This window comes from Lipotes vexillifer, unplaced genomic scaffold (assembly GCF_000442215.2).
Source record: "Lipotes vexillifer unplaced genomic scaffold, Lipotes_vexillifer_v1.1 scaffold134, whole genome shotgun sequence".
Taxonomy (NCBI): domain Eukaryota; kingdom Metazoa; phylum Chordata; class Mammalia; order Artiodactyla; family Lipotidae; genus Lipotes; species Lipotes vexillifer.
Window position 1 is genome coordinate 2,779,685 of NW_006787464.1, and position 26,845 is coordinate 2,806,529.

The 26,845-nt window shown below is 38.5% G+C and overlaps 2 protein-coding genes across 5 annotated transcripts in view; one reads left to right on the forward strand and one right to left on the reverse strand.

Annotated features, from left to right (window-relative positions):
* LOC103077476 (WD repeat-containing protein 78) overlaps nt 1-1,453 on the reverse strand; it is a 97,441-nt gene extending 95,988 nt beyond the window's left edge. The window contains 2 exon segments of the mRNA XM_082931175.1: nt 1,285-1,396; nt 1,399-1,453. Coding sequence (XP_082787301.1) covers nt 1,285-1,396; nt 1,399-1,453 — 167 coding nt within the window.
* Nucleotides 1,454-1,522: 69 nt separating this feature from the next.
* Nucleotides 1,523-26,845, forward strand: part of MIER1 (MIER1 transcriptional regulator) — a 53,801-nt gene continuing 28,478 nt past the window's right edge. Inside the window, exons 1-5 of one of the 4 annotated variants that reach the window (XM_007460094.1) lie at nt 1,652-1,718; nt 2,801-2,901; nt 2,984-3,025; nt 16,049-16,073; nt 18,964-19,109. In XM_007460094.1, coding sequence (XP_007460156.1) covers nt 1,652-1,718; nt 2,801-2,901; nt 2,984-3,025; nt 16,049-16,073; nt 18,964-19,109 — 381 coding nt within the window. Of the gene's footprint in view, nt 1,719-2,800; nt 2,902-2,983; nt 3,026-5,891; nt 5,963-16,041; nt 16,074-18,963; nt 19,110-26,845 lie in introns of those variants that run through there. The other 3 variants (XM_007460095.1, XM_007460097.1, XM_007460096.1) reach the window with 3 other exon arrangements.

Consider the following 26,845-nt stretch of genomic DNA (forward strand, 5'->3'; position numbering starts at 1 on the left):
GTTGTGGCCTCTCCCATTTGCGGAGCACAGGCTCCGGACGCGCAGGCTCAGTGGCCATGGCTCACGGGCCCAGCCGCTCCGCGGCATGTGGGATCTTCCCGAAACGGGGCACGAACCCACGTCTCCTGCATCGGCAGGCGGACTCTCAAGCACTGCGCCACCAGGGAAGCCCGAGATGCCTATTAACTTTTAAGCACAGCTGCTTGATTTTAAGTCTGTTTTCTTGGGAGAGATGTTGGCTGCAGAGTTAAACTTGTAAACCATCAGTAAATAGGTGACTTTTAAAGGCAAAAAACAATAGTGAAGAGGTTTACTGAGCCCATCAACACTCCAATATTTAGATAAGGGAGAGATAAAGAGATACCAGCAAAGTATTTTGAAAAGGAGTAGGCATAAACCAAGGGGAGAATTAGGGAGGAGTGGTGTCCCAGAAACCAAATGAAGTGATTCAACACTCAAGAAGTGGTAAACTAGATCAAAGCTGCTGATGGGTGAGTTAAAGAAACTGAGAAATAGCCACTGTATTTGGCTGGACAGTTATTGCTTACCTTCACAAAAGCTATTTTTTGTGGAGTGATAGGATGGATAAAAACCTGAGTACCATCTGCAGGAAAGAGCAGAAGGTTCTCTCCCAAGACCTTTTCAACAAGTTCTGCTAAAGAAAGATTAGCTGATCTGGAAGGGACTGGATAGAAGAGATGCTGAAGGTTTGAGAAGAGAGAATAAAAGTGGTCTGGAAGTGCGGGAGAGTGAATGAATTAGGAAACTTCAGTGTAATTGCTGGACTAAGGGACCATTTGAAGTTGTAAGCGAGACATCTGTAGAGCTGTATGTTTTTCTCCAGCCTCTCGTCCAACTGCTGCAGAACAACAGAGAAAGTTGTAAGCTGCAATGAGTTTTAAGGCAGGATGGTATGAGAAGGCAGAAAAAACCCTCAACTACAGAGCATAGTAATGTTCGGTCTGGTGGCTCACAGAAGCTGAGAGGATTGAACATCTGGGCACAGCTTGGAGGCAACAAGCTGGAGACTGCAGACCGGGAAAACAAAACAAAACAAAACAGGAGTGCTAGGAGGAAGGGTGGTTCTCAACAAACTAAGTCTTTTCTCGACCAAGCACAGCAGTAGAGGTTTGGAAAAGGCAGTCCTAGGCCAACTAAGTAGACATTGCCGCCTCGGAGGTTCGAGGGTTGCCGACTGAACACAGATGCAGTAAGTGCTAAGATCTAAAAGGGCTCCCTCCGGGACCCAGGGGAATGGACTTAGGTTTTAGCGCCGGAACTTACACCCCGACGTTCGGCTGCTTGCGGCTGTTTACCGGAGAGATGGGCATGGTGGCGAATGGGTGGGGAGGGGTCGACCACCCCCTTCCCTGGCTGCTTCTGGAGCCCCTGTACCCCAACCGCCGGCGTCAGCGGCTCCGGCTAAGGCACGGGAATGTTTGCCGGGCGTCATGGAGACGGTGGAGCCTTGGCTCAACAAGCGGCCGCGCGGTTGGCTGGCGGCTGGAGGCCGAGGAGGAGGGCGGAGGCGGAGGGGAGGACAGAGGGTTGGTGGAGCAAGAGCAAGCCCCGGACGACGACTAGAAGAAGGAGGCGGGCGGCCCGGGCCCTAGGCCCCTCCCAGGCTCTGAGTCTCCCGGGCTGCAGGCGGATGGATGGGGCTTCTTCAGGCGGTGGCGGCAGCAGCGGAGGTGGCGGCGGCAGCAGCGGCAGCGGCTGTAAGTGCAGCCTCCATAAACCGTCTCTCCTCTCCTAGCCCTGTTTGGGTGGAGGGGCTCCCGAGCTGTCCTCGGTCCCCTTTCTCTTCTTCCCCTCCCCCACTGCAGAGTACCGCCCGGAAGACCCTTAACTTCCGGGGAGGGGCTGAGAGAGCGCGCCGGGCGCGCTTCCCCTCCCGGAGTGGCGGCGGCCAGCCAAGGCGCATGCGCAGCTCTCCATCGCCATCCACCCCCTTCCCAGACTGGTCTTTTGCTTTGGCGGTGGCGGCGGCGGCGGCGGCGCGCTTGGAGTCCGCTGCGGAGTGAGTTCGCTTCGCCTTGTCCGCTTCCGCCTTTCTCCAGTCGGCCCCGGAACGCGGTCGGGGTGGGGTCAAGCTGACCGCCTCGCTGTGGCTCCGCCTGTTTCCCGCAGTATCTCCGGGTTCTGTCTCAGCCCGGGAAGGCTCCTGCTCCCACTTCAGCCCCCTGTGGTGAGCAGGGTCCTGGGCAAACCGGCCCTTTTCGGAGGGAGTGAGGGAGGGAAGAGAGGCTCGAAGAGGGTGTTGTTGTGAGGGAATGAGGTCTTCCCAGACCTTGGGTGAATCCCTGGGGGCAGATGCCTCCCTAGTCTTTGAATGGCCTTGTTCTTTCAGCTTTTGGTGGAAAGATCTCTGGCCTGGAGACCATCTCTAGTCCTCGTTTGCTGTGTGACCTTGGGCGAGTCACTACCTCTCTCTGGGGCCCCAGTTATACCTAAAGCTTCTTCCAACGCTAAAATTCTTAATTTTGCAGAAAAGCTTATGCAGTTCCAAGATTGGCCCGTCTACTGAGGCCGCTTAGACGAGATGACCCGGACTTGAGTGAACCTTTCTTCAATCATGGGTGGAATGAGGCGACCTATTTATTGGATCGCTTTTATTCCTTTATCATCAATTACAAATTGCATGACTCAAGACTCATTAATGTTTTTCTGAAATTGTCATGGGATTCCTGTCCTAATTCCTGGCCGTCTTTTTAAAAATTAGAGACAGGGCGAATGGTGAGCTTGTAGTATCATCGTCTCTAGTCTCGTTACTACTGAGGCTCTCTTTCCTTTGATCCAGATGGTGTGGTGGCTCGATTCTCCCAGTGCCTGGCTGAGTTTCGGACGTGGTTAAGAACCAACTGGTTGAGGTTCAATGCAGACAAGACGGATGTGATGCTGGTAGGCAGGGGCACACTTGGAGATTAAGGGAGGGAAAGTCCAAACTCCCTCAAGTAATATAAATGTTATATTACTCTTCCAGTGTTTGAGAACTGCTGATGGGCCAATAATTTCCAGAATTTGGGTGAGATAAAAATAACATGTCAACAATATAAAAACTATCAAAGTATCAGTTTGTTATAATCTGATAAAATGGAGCCACTGGATAAAACTCTTTATGTAAAAATTATGAAAAGAAAAACCAGAACTGTTCTTTGAAGAACCAAAAGGCTATATAGGTGTTTTGGGGTGGCGTTAATAATAAAAATCAAACTAACAAAAAGATGATGCTGATTGTCATAGATGTGGGGCTTCCAAATGTAATGCATTACTGCTTTGTAACCTACATTTTGCCTGAGTTTTTGCTAAAACTCAATTTATCTAAAATGCACATTTTAAAAATAGGTGAAGTTTTTTGGCATTTAGCTATCTTCAACCAAATTAGTATAGTTATCCATAAATTTTCACCTGCACATCATGTGTAGCCTGTCACTCTTAAATAAAAATTTAAGGAAATAGTTAACACAGTAATCTCAAAAGGGACTCATGAACTCTGAAAATTGTTAGATACAGAATTTGGTTTTAGGGTTTTGAATGTGCTTTTTAAATCTATTTCATTCAAACAGCCCCAGAGTCTGAATTGTTTTCTTGGTGCTTTTTTTTTTTTTTTTTTTTTTTTTTTTTTGCGGTACGCGGGCCTCTCACTGTTGTGGCCTCTCCTGTTGCGGAGCACAGGCTCTGGACGCGCAGGCTCAGCGGCCATGGCTCACGGGCCCAGCCGCTCCGCGGCATGTGGGATCTTCCCGGACCGGGGCACGAGCCCGTGTCCCCTGCATCGGCAGGCAGACTCTCAGCCACTGTGCCACCAGGGAAGCCCTTCTTGGTGCATTTTGAGAGGTACCTTTTTGAAGTGCATAACATGTTTATATTGTATACATTATATTTGAATCAGGTATTGGTCCTGAATAAAAGGTTATATTTCTTAGGTGTGTGTAAATTGCCAGGTTTACTTATTGGTTAGTTTGGGGTACTGGCTGAAGAAAAATTGAGACCTTAAAATGCTTTTGTTAATAGCAAAATAACTTCGAGGGGTTCGTGTGTGTGTGAGTGTGTATGTATGTATGTTTGTGTATTGCAGCCTCTATAAAATTGTTTAAAACTTTTTAATGGAGTATGCAGTAAATTGCTTAAAAATAATTTCCCAATATAACAGCAGTTTTGAGTAGCTTATATGGTAAAAGTTAATGTTAGTTTGCCTGAAAACAAGGAAGCCTTTAGGTGGGGAATGGGAGCTAAAGAGGCATTTATTCAGGCTTTGTATAGTGATTTTTTTTGTTTTGGGACATTAGCCACAAACCTCACATATAATTGGAATTAACCACACCTTTTAGCTTAACTGTAAACGTTTTACTACACAATTCTAACAGCTACCATTTTGGATATCACAAAATAAAGATTATAAACCGTAAGAATTTTAAACAGCTCATAGGCAACTGTGAATTTTCTCATGCTTTCAACTCTGTAATGTCCCGTTTTCAGCTCCTCTGGTATCAGTAGGCTTTAAAGATTTATTTTTTGTTGACCCAAGTTGACCCAAGTATAAATATTGAGTGTTTGTATTTGAATACAAAGAAGACATCTGTTGAATTAATCCAAAGTGCTGAAGAACTCAGGGTAGTGTGTGGAAATAATAAGGAGGTAGATTCTGGTTTGTTAAAAAGAAGAATGTTCCAAACATTACAGGTTTTTTTGAAAAGAGCAGCCTTTTCATGAGACAGTGAGTCATTGGAGGTGTTTAAGCTTAGGCAGAAAAGCCTGGTAGTGGGGAAACAGAATGAGGGATTCCTACCTAGACAGTGTAGAAATTGACTAAGGACCTCTAAGATCCCATCCAACATTAAGATTCTATGGCTAATGAATAGTTAATTTTTACATATTTGATACTGAAGAGGTAAGCAAGCGTTTTGAGAATTTGCTTTCCTTAAGATGGCTCCTTAAAATTTTTGAAGTATAGCACTAGAATAAAATGGGGAGTAAAACTATACTGAATTCAATAATAATGTTACCAATGACTTACAATATTGGAGCTGTTTCTTTTTAACTTTAGAATATCTGAACCTAAAAAAAAAAAAATCATGTAACCCACATTTACAAAAAAAGGAAGGAGAAAAATGTAGAGGGAGTGTTTCCCCTAAACAATAATGCCACATAAAAATAGTAAAATTGATAACACAATATTAATAAACCTAAAAGTCATTTATCAGTAAGATGGATATCTATTCAAATACGTCCCAAACCTCGATATTCCTGACAATTTCAGAATTTATTCAGTAGCTTATTTATTCAGTAGCTTAAGGGACCGTGATCCCCAGCTCTTTATCACAATTGGGATTCTTGTTGATGAATTAACTGAAGAATCAAAGATTTAACAGGCTTAAGCAAGTTATTCCTGTACCTTGCATTTTGACAATACTTTTTAATTTTCCTTTTGATAACCCACTAAATTTCATATATTAGCTTTAGCATTTAAATGGATAATTCTCCTTCAACCAGTGGTTTTATAAAGCCTGAGTTTCTACCTCTAGGCCCCTTATTTTTCTTATCTTTACCCACCTCAGGTCTATGCACATACATTGTTCTTTGCCTTCACAGCTGTTTCCATCAAGCATCTCAAAGTGAAAAGTGTTTGAATATGAACTGGCTTATACAAAAGTCATTTCTATTTCGAGTCCAAAGGACTAAGGTAATTCAACAGGGTAACTTAGAAACTGTATACCTATGCTAAAATATTTATTCCCTCAAGGAATCCTGAAAAACACTTTTATATAAGTATTATTAAAAAATAAAATGAAAATACTGTACAGTACAGTTAATGGTAAAAATTGTTTGTAGATTTGGGAACCTTAAAGTTTTCCTTTCTCTTCTTTCCCTTGCTTTTCTTTCAGTAGAAAATGTGCATCAGATGTTTATGTTTAATTGGTTTACAGACTGTCTGTGGACTCTTTTCCTGTCATATTACCAGGTAATGTCCTTACTTAGCAGCTACTTCATATACCTATAAATGCACAAAATATTCATGCACAAATTATTATTGGACATAAGAATTTCAAGTTAATGTTGAATCTTTGGAAATAAGAAGCTACTTAATAGAGTCTAGAATTTTAAGGGAATACAAATAACTTAAAACAGACTTCCCCATATTCCTTGTAAGTTAAGTATCAGTTTAAAGAAAAATTGTATACGTGCACATTTATGCAATATATTGTAGTGCTGGCATCACATTATTTGGAGGGAATGAATGAGTTTCATATATAACTTGTTGATTTTGGTAGTCATTTTTGAAATTGCAATAAGAAGAACCCTTGAACATTTGGGGGAAAACAGGTCTTTATGAAATAAGACTTTCTAACTTCTGGTTTGGTAAAATGTGTTAGTGCACGTTTTAATATCACGTTTGCATTACCCAGTATCTGCCTTAGTGATGGAGGTCAAACATGTTTGTTATTTTGCAATCATTGGCTCTGGCAGTCATCAGAATTGTCACCAAAGCCACTTGGCAGTTCTAGGACAATACATTAAACTTTTAACTTGCAGGCATTTCAGGCGTTGCACATAAGCAAGTTCTCCATCTATGCAGTCGAGTCGGAGATTATTTATATCTATTAAAGAGCAGCTTTTCAATATTTCACATTTAAAAATTTTCTCTAGTTGTGCAGAATTCAGCCGTTGCACAATTATGTTGCTACTGGCATTGCAGAAGGTGTGTGAGGAAAAGCAAATGATATATGAGGATGGCAGTCTACCTAGCACAATCCCTTTTCTTAATCTCTGCTGTGACCTCTAAGATTTTGGTACATGGGATTTTACAATTCCTGTAGGGAAAGAACCGAGAGAAATATCTGTCAAGGGATAACCGCTTTCAAAGCGCACTAGTTGCAGCTGTTGCATCACAGCAACATCCGTTTTCTAACAAATGCACTTCAAAAAAGGCCTACATGTGAAATGTATCGTATTTTTTCCCCTGCGATATGAAGGCAGGACGCGGCTAGTTTCCTCGACCTCTTTGGTCCCTAGAGCCCTCTCCCGGGCTGGAGTCGCGGATCCGCTAGGGCAGGCGCCCGGCACTAAGATGCCCGCCTCCCCCCACACCCACCTTGGCTCCGCCTCCTCTGCGCTCCTCCGGGGGAGGGCTGCCTCGGGGCCGCGCGCGCGCGCGCTCCGGCCTTTTCCCTCTAGTCCAGCTCAGCCCGGGCGCCGCGAGGGGGCGGAGTGGGGTGTGGTGGGCGCGCTCGGGCGGCTCCTGCGCGTTCCCGCCGAGGCAGCGGCGGCGGGAGCGGCAGAGACGGTGGCGGCGGCGGCTGGAGTCCCGTTGCCGAGTCTTACATCCGGGTTCTGGCCGTGACCCAGCTGCGGCCACCGCGGAGATGTGACCCGTCAGTACGGCAAATATGGCGGAGGTAAGGGAGTGAGCTCCCCCTCCCCGTCCCGGAGCCGGGCGCCCCCAGGTCCGGGCCGGGGAGGAGTGGAGTGGGCCTGGCTAGGGGAGGCCCAGCCCTGCTGGCGCCACTGCCCACCTGTTGTCCGGAACAGGCCGCGCTCTGGGCGGGAGCTTTCCGTGGAACTTAGTTGGGATGGGTCCGGGGGCAGCAGGAAGCGGAGGCGTAGTTGGACTTCGGGGGGTTACTTTGAAGGGTCGAGGGCTGCGAGCCGTGCGTATGGAGAGGGGCGAGGGGGAGGGGGCGCCCGCGGGGCTGGGGCGCCTGTGGCGCAACTTCGCCGGCCGGTGCTAGGGGCCAAGAGAGGAGCTGCTGCTTCCTCTTCTTGCGAAGTTTCTTCCTTCCCTAGCCGAGATGCTGTTGCGCCCTTCCGCGTCACCCTCGTCGGTTTGCTACTGACATTCTGCCTGTGTTGGGGAAAACGGCCTTTGATTAACTCTAATTTTCTGGATGGTGACCAGATGAGCGTGGAGAAATAAACCTGGTCTTTCGCAATCCATTCCTCTAGGTTGGGGGAGTCTCCCCATTTCTTCAAACATTCCCCCTTCCCCCCCACCGGAGAACCTCTTTTACTCTCTTTACGTTTCACTAGACTTGCTTTTTCCCTTTCTTACCCCCCATCACTTTCCAGGTATTTACCCCCCTTGCAAATCGAGGCTGTCTATTCTGTCTTCTTTCTCTTCCAGTTTTTTTACCCCTTAGGGAAGATTGTTTTCCCCCCCGTTTGCTCTTTTCTAGTAAACGAGTTGCCAAAGCCCCCTTTTTCGGTGGCGATTGTTTTACATTTTGGGGCCTCAGATCGGTGGGCAAACAACCTCTCTTGATTAATTTGAATTTAGTATATGCTACTGGAGATTTAAATTTTTCCCTCTGATTTAAACCTTTAAACATTTGATTTTTTTTTAACACGTTTTTTACCCTTACCCTCTGAAGAATTTCGCTATCCTTTACTCGATGGAGTTCAAGAGGTGATATATTTGGACTTTTATGTCTTTGAGTAGAGCCACTCTAAATGTTGATAAAGCCATTTTTTTTTTCATGTGAGAATTACCATTTTCATAGTCTCAGAGGCACCTAAAAACAGATTCAGGAAGTAGGTAATTTTATTTATCATCCAACCCCAATTTTTGTCTTCATTATTTGCTAAATGAAGTCAATGGTGAGTACACACCAATACCATAATTTCTCCTTTTTAAACCTTGGAATACAGAAACATAGGTTATGGAAAAGAATATTAATTTGGAGACCTTTTCTTGTACCTGTTGAGTGGAGGGACCTAAAGCTTAAACAGTTTTCTGGAGTGGCTCTTAGGGTGCTCCTTCCCCTTTATGGAAACTGACTTTATTTATGTCTTGGAGTATTTGCTATTAAAAGAGGAAGAGATTTTACTGTAGCAGGATTGATTGCTGCCAGTATTATTTTAAAAAATTCAATATTCTGATTTAAAACTAGATTTAGATCTTAGGATTTATTTCAATTTCTTTTGCTCTTTGTGGTTAAATAATTGTATGTCAAGAAATTATGAGTTGGAGAAAACATAGTTCTTTGTATTTCACTTAAATGTGACTGGATTTATTTCACTGGGCTGAAAGGTTTTTAGCCTTGATGAGGTTCTTAAGTGATTCTTTCCTTCATATGTAAAAGGGGAAGGGGTTCTGTGTAGCTGGATTTACATATATTTTGTCAAATAGTCTTCATTGGATCCCATGCCCAATAGATAAGCAGCAGTGTGTTGTAATAGGAGATGTGGTTTCTTGCCTCGTGGTGCTGCTCACAATGGTTTGAGCTTTAAGTTCTGTAGTCATATTTTAAAGCAAGATATTACTGAAGGAAAATATCTTAGTGTATGAAAATACGGTGAAATTTAAATTTAAAAAAACCTTACTCAGAAATTTTAACTGCCTACCACACTGAAAACTTAATATGTAAATAAAAGCATTTTAACATTTTATTTGTTTTAGAAATTAAAGATGGTTGCATTCATGTAAGAGAAGAAAAGCAATATCTTGAGCCACTGGTCATTTCCTAATAGTTTCAAGTGTATGTTTTAGTTTGCTTAAAAATTACATCATTTGGAGAATGGAACTCTCATATTCTGTAGGAACACATGGATAGTTCAGTTTCAGGGAGAAAAAAACCCTGAATTTTGTTTTCAGTGCACTTTTTTAGTGACCTGGTATCCTAAAAATTCATCTTTTATATTCTTCTATTACTTGTAGATGGTTTTATTTATAGTGAATTTGGAGGAAGAGTGGAGGAACCTTCATCTCCTACAGAAAATCTAGAATAAAAAAACATTTTTAGAATGATTTTAGAGACTGGTCATTTTAAAAATTAGTTAAGGAGAAATGCTTGGTTTATATATAGAGTGCTTTTACTTTTATGTGAACTCTCAGGAGATTCATTCTTTATGCTGCCAATACAAAGCATGTGGTAAAATAATTCAAATACCGTGCTCTTGCACTTTTGGTTAAATAGACCTGAGTATTGACACTAACTGATAAAATAACAGTAAGTGCAAAGTGACAGTATGCGTTTATTTGATAAATCTGAGGGGAAAACAGGTTATTGAAGAAATAAGTTTCCAGAGAAAAATGTAGATATTATGCTTCTGTGCTTTTTTGTTGTTTCCTACATAGAATGACCCTGACCTTGTTTCTCCAGAAAAATATTTAATTCTTAAATACAATTTGCTTTAGATGTGAATACAAAACACTGATTTTTCATACTTGATCTGATCATCTTAGTCCATAATAGGAAGTGTGTGTTTAATGCTTATTAATATTGTAGTAACATTAATAATATACTTATGTATACAGAAGTAATAGCATATGCTCCCTTTCTTAATACTTTTTGGTAATATTTCTCATTGTTTATTATCTCTTAAAATTATTAATCAACCTTCCAAAAGGAGGCTCTCCTAGTCACACTTAAAGGAAGGAAATTACAGGGCAGTGGCAGTTTTACAAAGGCAATGAGAGAGAGAATAAGAGGAAGAAATAGGCGATCCTTTGGGTTTTATAAGGAATGTGGTGTACAGACCTTTGGGAATGAACAATTTGTTTTTTATTTCAGAGTTTGTAAACACATAAGGGACTTCCTTTTCAAGGAAAAAAAAGCCACAGCATAGTGCAAGACCTGTCTTTTCACCTAGGCCATATTGTTGTCTCATAAAGAGAAGAAAATTTAGTGGATTTGCTATTCTGTATTAGTTTAAAGTATTTTAGTATTTCCAAAAATAATACATAATCTTATTTATTCACTATCCAATCTATCCATTTCTCTTAAAAACAGACTCCCTGTTTAGCATTTTTCAAGGGTATTTGGATTTTGTTTCTTAAGGAAATGGGATCATCTTGACTGCTGTTCTTGATAGTGTTAATTTCTACTCTAAACAAAACTTGTTTTACTGCAGTGAATTTAGGCCTTAAAACTGCTAATGAAAAAAAACCTTTTTTTGGTGTTTATACTTACAGAGCTATTAAGGAATTATCCAAAGTGCTTAACACCAATGCATGAAAGTCTTAAAAAGCTTAATTCAGAAGGAGTAATAGTCAAAGTGCTTGATAAGGTAGGAAAGATTAGTTGGGAAATATAGAAGTGAATTGAGAATTCTTGAGACTAATCATTTTCCCAAATAATTCAGAAATACAACACTGCCATTGAAACTTCAGTGTTTCTTAATGAAAGGTAATCAGCTATATAGAAATTTATTGCATAAAGTTCAGATGGAGTCCCTGTATATTTCAGAAGATTTGCAAATTCATTGCAGTAAGTTCACAAACCAGTTGTTGCTGGGACCCATTCTGTTCGACTTATGCTGTGGCTTAGAATGACTTGTATAATTAGGTTTATGTAGATATGAAATTCATAAAGTAGCAACCCCCAAAAGCTTTTTGCAAATTGAGATCATCTTTTTTTCCCAGTAGCCCTAGATTAAAAAAAAAATTTAGAAGAATCTTAAACATATCCCATCCATGGAGCTAAGTACTCCTCAGTAGTGTTTATGTCTTTTGAGCAATTCATAATAAAAGTAAAGAACTTAAGATCTCAAAGGAAATTGAAGAAATCTAAATCTTTTCACCTAAGGGAAGATGAAACTGAGCAGAGAGCTTACGCAATTTGTCCTAGATGGTGGTGGCACAATTAAGACTGGAACCTAGTAGGCCTCTGAATTCCTAGTGCTTAGTAATAGCAGTTCATCCTCTGAATTACTACTACTGTGGTAAACTTGCTAGTTTTAACTCCAAGGCTTTGTTAACCAACAGCAAAGTTAAGTGATTTAATTGTGTATGGAGGAAGAGAGATGGTGGGCCCTGGCACAGTCTCCCTGCCTTCTCCACCCTGGAGTAGGCCCTAAACTCCTTTCTTTCTTCATCCTGGTGAGAATCTGTGATTCAGTGTCTGCATTACTAAGTAGGTGGTAATAATACTTAAATGGTGGTGGAATTGGTTTGAGGGGAACAATTAGGACAGTTACACTTACTGAAAAATATGCTCTTGATTGCCTGGGATAAAAGAGTCTAATGACTACTTCATGTTTTTACTACCTTATTTATTTATGTTTTAGTAATGGTGATATTCTAGTTAGTTGATCTTTTATCTTTCAGTTTGCAGTTTTCTGGTATACGGGATATTTCTTACCATGGTCTAGAAAAATACAGAAGAAAAACATTTGAACAAATCTGAGGCATTGAATGTTTTACAATTATTAGCAGCTTGATCAACTGAATCATATATATGGGTGACAGTATAAAAGTTGCTATAAAAGTTAACAGAGTTCATTCTTTGATTTAGCCTATTCATATTGTCTGTCTAGTGTTTTCCATCTCAGATAAAACAATTACGTATGTACCTAAAAGAAAACTAGGTTATTTTTCAAAATTATACAAACTTGTTAAAAAAGAAAAAGCAAATACTAGGTTTTCTTGAAAATCTAAAAGTAAAGGAAGAAAGTGAAAATAGCTTATAATTCCACAAGATAATCTTTACTGACTTCCTTTTTAAAAAACAAAGAGTAATGCTTGCAAGTGGTTAAAAAATTCCAACAGTACAGAAAGGTATAAAATGAAAAAGCCTTCTTTCTGCAACCCATACTCTAGAGGTAACTTGTTAACAGATTCTTGTGTATCCTTTTGGGGGAAAACTTTTTATGTATATTCCAGTCCAATTTACTCTCTCCTCTATACTTTGCTTTTTACTCCTAACATAGCTGTCTGTTTATCCAGATACATGTACTTATATATACATATATATTTTTTTTAGTATTTTTTTCTCAATTAACAGAAACAGAACTGTCTCATTGTTTTTAATGGATTAATAATGTTACATTGCTTGGAAAAACTATATTTCATTTCTAACTAGTTAAAGGATGGACTTAAATTTTTTCCCAACTCTTTGCTATAGACAACTTTATGGTGATACATGATATACATGTGTTTTGGTGTGCTGTTTTAGGCATATCAGTAGGGTAAGTTCATGTTGGCAAGATGATCTCCAGAATGCTTAAACTAACTCATACTTCTGCCAGTAATGTATGAGTGCATTTTAAGTACACTTTAATCCCCAATGTAAAAATTTTCTTTACTGCTTACATTTTATAATTTGAGCTTTTGCTAAAAATAGGTATTGCTACAAATGATTACCTGTTTAGCTTTAGTTTTATTTTTCCCCTCCTTCTTCCTTTCTAATTTACTGTAGTCATTAACGGTAGATGTTGCAGGTTTTTCTGGAGGGTATTGTTAGAGATACCAGTTCCTAATGTGACATAAATAAGAGTCTGACATGACAGATGACAACTTGCAGTCACATTTTTAAACATGCTTTGGATAGATGAAAACCATTTTAAAAAGAAAGAGAAAGTAAGGAGGAGAGAGGTAAAGATATATATATATCTTTTAACATAGTTGTTTCCATGGGAAGTATAGAAGGAATCAGATCCTAGGCTTTACCTTCACCACCCACCCTGGAACCTTGATCAAGTCAGTTTATCTCCCTGGGTTTGCTAATCTATAAAATGAGGTAGGTGGGGCAGGTTTTATTGTCAGGTTTATGATCAGGTAACCTTATGCATTTGAAAATATGTAGTGCTCTATGAACGTACGCTGGTTCTGTTGTTCTTTTAAATACCTAAATAAAAAATGCCCTCATTTCATACTAAAGTCTCCTGTATTATGATACTAAACTCATATTTCATTTGAAAGATAATCAGTTTGTTGGTTGGACAAAAGTAATGTTTACAGTATACACTATTTTCAAATGCCTGTTTTCAAGAAGCTCATCTTTGATTTAATTGGATATAATTAACTTTCAGGAAACCGATCTCCCGTCTTCATCAAAATGATACAGTAGAATTTAATTTTGAACATGGAATACTAAAATATGTATCTATAGGCAAACCATTCCTACTTCCCCTCCCCCAGTTCTAATCTAGATATACCATCCATCAAATCACGGTTTTAAAACATTCTGGTATGTCTTACATAATATGATTAGTGCTATCTTTGAGCACTGAGTGTTCTACCTTATGCCAGCTATACTTACAAATGCTATCAGTCCTCTAAACATTTGGTATCTTAATAAATGGAAGATATTTCAGGCCTTTTTCAGAACATTAAAGTGGTAACTATTTACCAGTAAAACAACAATCAGTGTGGTGTCTATTGGCATTTAGCGTAGTCTGAGGCGTCTTACAAATACAAATACAGACACCGGTAGCAATTCAGTATCTCTGTTATTGCCAATATCTAATAACATCAGTGAAAATGTACCTTTTATTCTTCAGTAGAATAACTTATTTTTAATCAGCCTTTTTAATCAGAAGATTGTTAAGCGGAATAATTATTGAAGTGTTCAAAAAGAACCAAATGCTCAAAGAGCTATTTCTTTTTAGCTAATTTGAAAGAAGTCCTGGGTTCTTTTTGTTCATGCCATGCAAACCAATTTCAGAAGTTTACTAAAAAGGAAAAACAGCATTGTAAGGCTACTCTGTGGCTAGTGAACCTGGGACCAGATGAAGATAGTCATTAACTTTGCTGTAGCCTTGAACAGAGGTTGTGCTTAAACTTAGGAAATAAAGTATGAAGTAGAAGTGGATTAATATTTGAAAATACTGATTTGCTGTGTAATAATTTGTGTGGTGGTTAAATCTATTTTGAGGTAGAAGTGTATAACTGATCAAAAGATTTTAAGCAAGCTAAAAACCCTTTTTATGGTTACATTCTTTGTTACCCTGCTCTACAGCTTCCCATTGGAGGAACCAAATTTAACAGTAGCACTGTTTTCACTCTGTTGTGGCAGGGTAACTTTTAAGTAAAGATGGTGGTGTGACACTTGAAAATATATAATACTGAATACTGTTGGTCTTTTGTTAGAATGAGACAATGCTGTAGGCAAGAACCATTCTTTCGTAAGAATTAAAAGGAAAAAATAGGACCCTTGAAAAAGTATGCCTCAAAACAATCTAAGTCACCACGTGGACTCTAGAATGGCATACTTATTGCAATAGCATAATGTGGGCAGTTTTCAAAATGGACTTTTAACACCTTATAAGAATTTGTCTTAGATGCCTAGCTTTTGAAAAATCGGGCACTTTGCTCATTTCAATTTTGTTCTTGCCTCTCTGCCCCATTTCTTAGTAGAAAGAAGGAAAACACTAGAATATCTCTTATCTTTTTGCTAGTGCTTTTGGACTTCCAGCATCTCTGACTTCTAATGAGCATGAAATAGATAGCTTGAAATGAATAGGCAAGGTTTCAGTTATAAAGTTTATGTCATTTGAGGCATCTTTTGAATTTCTATTATTGAATTTGTAGGAGTTGACGTTTGCAGATGACTTGTTTATAATTGTGAATTAACTGAATTAAGATAAAACACAGCCACAGACTGTCAAGTGGTGATAACACTAAAATAAGTTGCTAACAATTTTATCTTTAAATTTTCCAGATGCTTGTGGTTAAATTTATGAGAGGTAGAATGGTACAGTAGAAGGAACATTATAATTGGGAATCTTTGTGATCTTCCATTAGATAACCTTCCCAGATTTGAGCTTGAAAGGTTGTTAATTCTGTGGTAATTTCTAAGTATGTTTTGTGTTAGTGAAGTTAACCTAATGTACTGTCTGGTGCTGAAGTAACACTTAAATTTTTCCTTCCGCTTTCTTACAACGAAATTTTTATTTTAAACAATGTTTTAAATTGTTTCTGCCTCCCTTCTCACACTCATTTTAAGCCAGAGACCAGCTTGATAACAAACCTTGGGTTTTCCCTGTATTGATAAGGAAATAATATTTTAGAGAATTCCAGGATCTAGAATCATATCTCTTGAACCACATATATTATGAGATACATGTTTGCCTTTAAAATCTGAATCTAATTCCACGTTATTGTCTTTGTTTCTAGATTTAGGAATGTTTAGCTTTTTCTCTATGTTTAAGTTAACATAATGTCAGAGAAGGGATTATATGGGAAGTTTTAGTTTGTCTTAGACAATTCAGACATTAAAACGTAACTATAGTTTTTGGTGTTTATATCAGTCATTGAATAATTCCTGTAATGTTTATAAAGATTTACTACACAAAGTTGCTAATGTTTGTTCTTTTCTCCCCCACTCAGCCATCTGTTGAGTCTTCAAGTCCAGGTAAGTATTTTCTATATTTTTTATAATCTCTTTTCGACTAACATTTGGCCTATTAGTTACATAAAGGTTAGAGGAGTTAGACTATCATCTGACTTGCTTTTCTTCTGAATGCTTCTTTTCTCTGGGGAAAAAGAAATGGATGAAATATTTGACTGCCCATGAAGGTACAGGTGAGGCTGCTGTGAGTTCAACCTGTGACTATTTGTGGGTTTCTTCTCTCTCTCTCTTTCTCTCCCTCTTTTTTGTTTAATGAATTGCCACATGTATTTTGTGTAGTTTTTTTTTGCTGTTTGATTTGAAGTATATTTGAAGTGTATTTTTAAAAAGGAAACATTAACTGCTTTGATTGTATATGAAACTCAAAGTCTTTGAGAAAAATACTGTTAGCGCATATAATGAGAGGGAAAGGTAAAATAAAAGATTCAACAAATGAGTGTTGTTGTAAATTAAGAAAGTTATTTTTAGATTTTATTATTTGTAGTATCAGGCTTCTGTCCAAGGAAATGTTTATTGTTTTAAGTAATAATAATTGTAGGCAATTAAGAAAAAATTAGGAATAAAAACTTAATGTAAAAAAATTTTTGGTCCATTGGTGAAAGGCTGTGTCCTTTGTAACATCTGTACTTTGGAATTGATGCTAATAATAGTAGTCATGTGACCCAGGCTAAATGGTTTGTCTATAGACTCCACCAATGTAAGCCAGTTACATCTAGTAGCCATTAGAGGTGAGGATTTAGGGGAGGGAAGGTAATAAAATGATTAAATCAGTGCACGTGATGTATTATAAACTGAATTTATCTTTTGAGTCTTTGCAAAGATGTAAGGTACTTTTTAGTGATTTTGCAGTAGGATGGAATTCTATGACGAAACAGTGATATATTAGCCTTAACTCTGAAGCAAAATACTTACACAAAGCACCAGACTCCCTAACCCTAATAATTTACTTTTGGGATTCTTTTCCCTAGGAGATAGCCTAATCTTGGGCCTTAGTAATTAACAGAAAGGAATAGGATGGTTAGTTGGTCTCAAAGAACAAGGTAAAAAGAAGTCAACTAAAACAAGGGTGAAGAAAAATAATAGCAACATTTGTAGGAATACATAATTATCGACCAAGTGTCCTAGAAGATTGCTGTGTGAACCGAAAAGTTTTGGGACATTTCCATTGAAAACTCAGAAAGAAGGAATAATGATCGGGACAAAGAAGCAACAACTAAATTAGTGATTCTCAAACTGCTCTTACAGAACCCTTGTGTCTAGTCCCTCACCTAGTACTAAGGTCCCTCACCTAGTACTAAGATCCCCTACTAAAATTATGCCACATTCTTCTTAATTTCCAGAAGAAATTAAAGTAATATGATTTCTTAAGTGTTTTTATTTTATAAATCATTCTAAAACTCTGATAACTCATTTGTATTATAACAAGACAATACTTGATTTAGCAATTATATATTTAGTTATTTTATATTTAATATCAATATTTTGTTACGTTCCTCAAAGAGCATACTGACTTCTCAGTGCTTTGCCATCTGACCTAGCTTGCAGTTCACTCATCTCTGTGAACATAGGCTCTTTTCAGGTATTCTTTGAGGCAGAATATCTACTGCTTCTGAAACTCGGGCTTACCGGAGCCTTGAAGCACAGTAAAAGCAAAGGCATTGGAATTGGCAGAACCAGGATTAAAATTCCGTTCTAGGCACCTACTGGCTCTGTGAGTTTAAACGTGCTACTTAAACTCTCTGAGCCTCAAGTTTTTGTTTTCTGTTCATAGGATTGTTTGAAGATTAAATGAGATAATGTATGTGAAGTGCTTAAGCATAGTATTTGGCACATAAGAAAATATTGTGAGGTAACAAGAACCCTGGAGTCTTGGTGCCCCTTATTCCTAATTGTCTGATTTTTCAAGAAATCAGCCTCTATATCTCTTTGTTTACTTATTGGTTTTCTTAATGGAGTGAAATAGAAGGGTAGGTATATCTATTAATATAACCTTTAACACTTTAAATTGATAAAAATTAATTGCTAATTGTTTTTGGTTTTTTTAGTGTTAAGTAACTCATTTGTTTATTAGTTAACAATGCTTTTGTAAACTTAAGTTCAGGTTTGGCAATAGCCAAATGTGGGGATAGTTTATAGACTATATATGCCCAGCATTTGCTATCTCCTATTACAAGTTTTGACCCTGTTGACTACAGTGGTATTCTCCAGCCACGAGGCTAAAAATAGATTAGCTTATACAAGTTACCTACTGGATTATTTTTAATGCCTTTCATAAGAATTTTGTATGTAATTTTAATAAACTTTACTTTTTATACTCTGTCTTTGAGTTATTTCAACTAAGTAAGTTAAGGACAGCTACCTTTATATTAGAATATATTTTCGTGGATATGTGATAAAATAATATTTGAGTTCAGCTGTATTTTCATTAGACTGTGTATTCAGATGATTGTGTATTTCACATGACTATATTCATACTCATTGGTTCTATTAAATATCAATCAATTGATTACGAATTGACTTTTCTCACACAAAAGATCATTCTTATTTGATATGACCATTTATTATTTACAACTCACGTTTTGTTGGAAGATTACAGTACTCTTCAAACATTCCCCCCACCTCCTCCCCGTTTTGCGGTTGTCACTGTAAATATATAGAAGTGAAACAGGGTAAAAAATAATCCTTACAGAAGATATTTTGTTGGGGGTGATAAGTAAGGGCAAGAATTTTAGAAAACAACAAATAATACTTCCTGTGCATAGCTTTTTGTGCATAGCTTTTCCCTCGTACTTTTACTTGACATATCCAGCTTCAGATAACATATACATTAAATTAATATTAATAAGGTACACATAATTTGGTTTACCAAACTGTTTAAAATATTCTTTACCAGGAGGTTCAGCAACATCAGATGACCATGAATTTGATCCATCAGCTGACATGCTGGTTCATGATTTTGATGATGAACGCACATTAGAAGAGGAAGAAATGATGGAAGGAGAAACAAACTTCAGTTCTGAAATAGAGGATCTTGCAAGGGTAAATAACAATAAGAGCTAGAGAATGAAGTGGTTATAACTTTTTTGTGGAGAGAGGAAACACTAAATTTTAGTTCTCTACTTTATTTTGGGGAAAGTGGTATTATATATAATCAATACTGAAAAATTTTATGTGGTCATAGGTGGGATAATTTAAAGTTGGAAATTTTTTGAAAAGAACTTTATTATGTGAATTAGAATTCACATGGTAAAACATCACAGATATTGGGTCAAAAATATATAAAAAAGGGTACTAAATTTCCTCTTGCATACCTTCTGCCTTCCCCCAATTACTGCACCTTTTATTTACTCCCCTTCAGAAGCAAAACTTCTTATGAGTTGTCATCGTCTTCCTCATTTCCCGCTTACTCCATAAAGTGCTCTAGATTGTCTCTGCCCCTTTCCTATCAAGATAACCAGTGATTTTATTGTTACATCCTTCGGTCGCTTTTTTCCCTACTTAACTCTCAGAGGTATTAACACAATTTACTATTCCTTCTTTTTTTTGAATTTTAGAGCACCCACTGTCGTTTTCCCGATCTCCTTATTCCTCTTCAGTGTCTTTTGTAGACTGGTCTTGCTTTCCTCAAGGATTAGATTCGGAATTTCCCAGTTCTCAGTTCTGGGTTGTGTTTTCTTCTTTCTGTAGATCAGTGCTCCTCAGAATACAGTATGAGGGTCAGCTGCATCAGAATAACTCATGGACTCACTAAGAAATGTGCATTTGTATGCCTCTCTCCCAGGCACACTGAATCAGAATGCGGGGCGGGGGGGCTCAAATCTACATCTTCACTAAGTGTGCACACCAAGTTTACACACTGCTAAGCTAGGTGGTTGATCTCATTTAATCCCATGGTGTCTGTGTATGCTCAGTATTTCTTAGTTATTTTTCTAGCATTAACCTATTCTCTGTCTCCAGTTTTGTTTATCTAACCACCTGCTTGACATTTCTGTTTGGATATCTCAGTAGACATCTTTACATTTTAAATGTCTAAACAGAATTATTGATTGATGTTCTCCTTCCTCTGCCTGTTTCTTCCCTGTATTCTCCATCTCAGTAGAAAATGGTACTACTATTTACCTTGTTGCCTGAGTCAGAAACCAGGGAGTCATCTTTCTTCATTCCCAATATCCATTCCTAAATAAACCTATCATTTCTATCCAGACATATCTCTTATCTGGCTCTTGTTCCATCTCTGCTGCTACCCTCAAGCCCAGGTCACCATCATTTTTAGCTTAGACTATTACAGTAGCTTCCTAACTGGTTTTTCATGTCCTCTTTTACCACTCTTCTCTCCAATATATTGCCACAGCAACTATGATGATCTTTTCAAAATATAAATCAGTTTATATCAGCCTTCTATTTAAAAAACTCTTCGGTGGCTTCCTGTTACACCAGAAGAAAATCCAGACTCGTTGCGGTGGCCAGCAAGGCTACCTACATGATATGGTCCTTTATCCCTTTATTACACTAGTTGTATAGCTACACTAGTTGCTTTTGTTCTTAGATGTGCTGGGTTTTTTTCACACTTCAAGGCTTTTCAGCTCATTCCCACTCTCTGGTATGTGCTTTTTGTGTCTGGCTCCTATCCTCTCAAGTCTGGGCTTAATATTCCCTCCTCAGGATGGCCTTTCCTGGCCCCTAATCAGCTTTTTTAAACCACTGTACCCCATTCAATGCTTGCTTTATACCTAACACAATTTGTAATTATATGTTTGTTTAACTTTTTTGTCTGTATTCTTTAGTTCCATGAGAGGTGGGATAGTCTGTTTTATTCACCAATGTATTTCATGGCACCTAGCAAGAGTGGTCACCCAGAGTTTTTGAATGAATGAATAAATCAGTTTGGTATGCTATCATTGAAAGGTATTATGTATGTAATCTGCTGAACTCCATGATAAGAAGAACATAAGAAAAAAGACATAAGCCAGCCTTTAAGCATTTGGAGTACATAATGTCATCGAAAAATGAATTCTTACACTTTACAGTGGTAAAGATTAATCTATGTTTCAGAATTTTAGTTTAGAACTTTTTTTTTTTTTTTTTTTTTGCGGTATGCGGGCCTCTCACTGTTGTGGCCTCTCCCGTTGCGGAGCACAGGCTCCGGACGCGCAGGCTCAGCGGCCACGGCTCACGGGCCCAGCCGCTCCATGACATGTGGGATCTTCCCGGACCGGGGCACGAACCCGTGTCCCCTGCATCCGCAGGCGGACTCCCAACCACTGTGCCACCAGGGAAGCCCTAGAACTTTTTCAAGTGTACAGTTAAGGAGCTGGAAAAGTAGTATTATTAAGTCAAATCTTGTCACATGATCCCATTTTGAATCATTTAGTGATTAAAACTGGCTTAATCCATAATACCTAAGCAATTCAATATTTTATTAAGCCAGACAACAGAATTGATCTTAGTGGTAATGGTGTAGGGCTGTTATAAAAGCTTTTCAAGGATGAGTTAAAAAGAAAACGAGGAATCTGGAGTCAGAACTATTCTTTATAAGAGGCTGGAAAGCCATTCAAAAAACTGGGATAATTTGCTTGGATGATTCAGAACCTAGGTGAACATCAGAGGAAACGATTGATTTAACAATCAGTCACAGTGGCTTCATATATTCATGAAGTGGAAATGCAATTATTTTTAGTTATTTGCCTGTATTTCACAGAAACTTATCACTTTAGATATATTTTCTTTTTTCTGAATAACCCATCCATGGGATAAAGGGTAAAGGAAGAAAATCTTATATTTTCCATTTTTTCACATTCTGTGTTAGTCAAGTAATTAAGTAATTACTCAAGAAGAGATAATCAAGTACAGGTGAAAATAGGTTATGAAGTGGAATGATTGTTTTATTTCAGAAAATTGGCTGCTGTATTTAATTAGTACAAAATTACTAATGGGCTTCACTAAAATTTTGGTCGTGTTATGGTCTTTTCCTATTTTCTCCTTTATTCTACCTCCTTCCCCAGTCCCTTACAACCCCCCAAAATTTGCTTTCAAATGACCCTTTTTTAGGAAAAAGTAATTAAAATATACAAAGGGAGAGAAAGACAAGGGAACCAATCTTTTATCATTCTTTTCATCCAGACAGTCTTAAACCTTCTCAGAGAGTACTTATAACTTTTCCCAAAGTAATTAAGGCTTAGGTGTAAGTAGCACATAATCACCAGTGCTTTCATCTGTAGCCTAGAGCTAAGCTACACGGCCAATGTATTGGATTTCCTATAGTTGTAAACTCTTTAGGTCCAAACCAAACTGGTTTTTGTTTTTATTGAAAAGGTGAGCAAGATTTTGTCATTGATTACTAATTTGCTTCTATAGAAGTGAAACATCATAGTTGTGTAAGGAATTGGTAAGGTAGTTTATGCCTGGCACTTTGGTTGCATGAAATGGACCTTTGATGTAATTGGGGCAAAATTTTGACAGTTGATTCATTCAGGAGTTATCAGTAACTGCAGTAACCTGTAGTTTTAAGTTCATTCAATATGAATTCTAAACTTTCAGTGTAAACTAGCTTTTATGTGTATTGTTATGTTTGTATGCATGAATCTTATCAATATAAAATGTTTTAGGTAAGTTTAGCATTTAAATGTTTTAAGAGAATTAGATGTACAGGTTAGAATTTATTAGTGATCTTAGAAGTGTCAGAATCATTCCCATAGTAAACTTTGGTTTGCTGGGAATGGCAATATGCAGGTTTAACTCTGTTTTTCAAATGCACTCTTAAAACCCATGGTCTCACTTAACAGTAGCAGAGGGATCAGGATCAGCTATATCTTTATGTATTTATAGTTTTGAAAATCACCTTATAACAGTGTTAATAATTAACACTTTAAAGTGCTAGACACATTTCACCCAGTGGATCTCCAGAGCTAGAGAATAAAGATTAAAATGTGAGAGATTGAGGTTTGTTTTTAAGTGTACACACCACATGAATTATACATATAAAAAAAAGAAACTCCAGCATGGAGATTATAAAGAAGAGTTCACTGCCTTCATCTCTTCATAGTTTATTCTGTAGTGAAGCCCCAGCCCCAAGAGGTTGGTTGCCTTAGGAACCAGCACTCTTGTCCAATCTGGATGTGGTCTCTTAAGCCTTCCTGGCTGAAAATCAGTCTCTTTCCTTCTTTCTCCCAACTTAATAAGTATTTACTGGTAAGTCACAACAGGTATAAAAAGAGTACTGTGTCCATCCACCAAATGGCCCTTCATTGGCCAACACCTGGTACCACGGGCAGTCATTGCTAAATGACTAATCCCCTGGTGTGAGGGAGAGGGAGCCACCTCCTGTGCAGCTAGGAAACGGATACCACTCCAACCTTATAATGCTGCTGGTGGTGCTTGGTAATGTTACCCTATTGTTGTGAAGTTTAAGGACAGATTTAATTTCAGATATAATGTTTGTCTTTGAAAAAGTCTATATTCTTTCCACCTCCAGCTAGTCTCCGGTGAGCTTATATAGACATGATTGTCCCTCTTTTTGTTACAGTGCTTAGACAACTTATTTTTTTAAAGCACAATATGTAGGTATAGTCCACATGGCTGATTTTTATTCATCTTGTACTATGTCCATTTTCCTTCTTATAGTCTATCAACTTCTTTCCTTACTTTCCCTTACTTCTTATAGTCTATCAACCCAGCACATCTTATTTCACTCTCCATCAGGATGATGTACACTTAACCTAGGATCAGGTTTTTTTTTTTTTCCTTGCGTTATGCGGGCCTCTCACTGTTGCGGCCTCTCCCATTTGCGGAGCACAGGCTCCGGACGCGCAGGCTCAGCGGCCATGGCTCACGGGCCCAGCCGCTCCGCGGCATGTGGGATCTTCCCGAAACGGGGCACGAACCCGCGTCTCCTGCATCAGCAGGCGGACTCTCAAGCACTGCGCCACCAGGGAAGCCCTAGGATCAGGTTTTGAGGAAGGGAGTGTATATGCATATGTATGTAAGGGCACTGTAAAGCAGTGAGTCAGACTGTACTACTTACTCAGTGTGTAACTTTGGGCTAGTTACTTAACATTATTAAGCTTCAGTGTTACTACAAGGATGATATATGTAAAACATTGAGCACAGTGTCTGGTACATGATAATCACTCAGTAAATCTTAATAGTTATTCATAAAATTCTCAAAGAAATCTGTAACACCCGAACAGTGGAGAACCACTGTACTTGACTCATAATTTTCTTTCACTCTGCTCCTTCCATTTCTCAACTCTTGTATGAATGGGAACAAAACACTCTGACACTTTATTGTGATGTTTCAATTTGGGGAAAGCCCCTTAGTACCTGGTAGAACATAGACTTCAACAATATAAGCTAATGAGAAAGTCTCTGGAACAGGTGACTGATGGGCCCTAATATAATGTACTGTCAGCCACATTTTATTCATCTTTTAGGTTTTTTTTCAGAGGGAAATAGCAAAGAACATTTGCTTTATGGGATAGCATTACTTTTTTTTTTTGAGTTTTTTTTTTTTTGGCTGCATTGCGTCTTCATTGCTGTGCACAGGCTTTCTCTAGTTGCGGCGAGTGGGGGCTACTCTTCGTTGTGGTGTGTGGGCCTCTCATCACGGTGGCTTCTCTTGTAGAGCACGGGCTCTAGGCGCACGGACTTCAGTAGTTGTAGCACACGGGCTCAGCGCAGTCTCTAGAGCGCAGGCTCAGTAGTTGTGGCGCACGGGCTTAGTTGTTCTGCGGCACGTGGGATATTCCTGGACCAGGGCTCGAACACGTCGCCTGTATTGGCAGGCAGATTCTTAACCACTGCGCCGCCAGGGAAGCCCAGCATTACTTTTTATATCAAATATTTGGGGACAAATAACAGGAATCCGTCTTGAACTAGCTTAGGCAAAATGAAGATTTAGTTGTAAGGCTTGTGTTAATTTCATTAAGGGCAGGGGGATATCTAGACCTCACGGACACAAGTGCTACCAGAACATATTTTCTATTTCTGCTTTTTTACATGGTGGTGTCCTTTTTCAGACTAATTTTCTTCATATCTTGTCAGTTTTCAGGCTCCTAGATTTATTGCTTGAGATAATAGCCTATATTCTTTAGCTGCTGCTATTGGTAAAATTCTGGAAACAAATTATGGTCCACCTTGGGTCATGTGCCCATTCCAAATGCATGGCCAGGGAGTACAGTGATTCTAATTGGGTTAGATACTATGAGGTCCATGAGGTAAGCTTTCAATCAAAATACATGCTTGGAATGGAGGAAAGAACACTTCTGGAAAAAGATGCGTGTAGAAGAAAGAAAGAAAGGATTGGGTAGCAGACAACAAGATACGATACTTGAATTTAAAACTGGGGATTCCTCAGCAAAGTTAATTTGAGGTTTTACTGTAGTTGTAGCCCAGTGTTTGCTGTAAGGGCATCACTTTATACCTTAGATCAAGTAAGATATTTTTCTTACTATGTGGGTCATGATTGTTGCTTACTGACTTGTTGCTTACTAACTTGATATTGGGCAACAGAAATTAAAAGTCAATTCCAAAGAAAAGCATAATACCACTATATAGTCTTTGTTTTCAATATTAAGAATTTTCTTGATGGAATAGGCAAGGATATTTTGTTTACACATGATAAAACCCACCTAAAACCGACTTTGACTGAAAATAGACTTTTTAGAAGTTTGTTAGAACTTCTTTAGAACTTTATTATTTTTATTATTTTTTCGGTGTCATACGAATATGTATCTGGGTCCAAGGAATGTCTGGAGCCAGAGATTCAGTGTCACAAGGACCTCTTGATCACTCTTAACCCATGGTTAAATCTGTTGATTCCTTCTGCAGGGTCTCTTGAGTTTTTTCTGTACCACAACCACTAATTTGGTTTAGGCTCTGATTATACTCATATGAATAACAGTGGATTCCAACTTAGCAAACTAAATTTCTCCCTGCCTAAGTCCATCTTGAATATTTTGTTGTGTGCATAATTTTCCCTAAGCTGTTCCATAGGGTCAGTCACTGTTCATCAGCTACTCTCAAATGAATCAAAAGGTCAATCACTGTTGAACAGCTACTCTCAAATGAATCAAAAGTAGAGTATAACAGATCCCTTTAGAAACTAAGTAAAACTAGAGAAAGTAGGTAAAAATACCAGCCTTAACTTTTTTTGGTTACTACAGATACCCTCTATTCTAATCAGGATAACCTGCTTATTTGTTGTTTGTTTCTACGCTTGCGCAGTTGTCATTTCCTTTGACTTTTCTCTCTTCCAGTTCTGTTACTGTTTTTCAGATTCAAGCACTTCTCTTCCAAATGCACTATGATCAGCCGCTTCTGACTCTATTCTGTTCGCTGCTTAATCAATATTGGAGGTGTTGCTAAATTTTTCTTTGAGAAATGAATTTTTATAAAGCAAGTCACACTTCTCAGATGTGTATCCAAGAGGGAAAAATCTTGACCTCACCATGGAAGTCAGATATTCCACTTACCTGAAAATGGTTAAAAAAAAAAAAAAAAATCTTTTCATGCAGTTGGTGTATCACTCACCCTTTTGACACGTAACTTAGCTATCTATCAGCTGTTAGTGATAAGCTTTATTAAAGATAATGATTGCACTTTATTACCTCCCACTGGAAAGGCTGATTTGCAGTTATCTTATCCTAGAACTGTGAGATAAGTGGTTCTCCAGGTGGTCTCATACCAGCAGCATCAATATCACCTGGTACCTTAAAAAATGCATATACTCAGGCCCCACTTCAGCCTTACTAGATCAGAAACTTTGGGGTGGGGTTCAG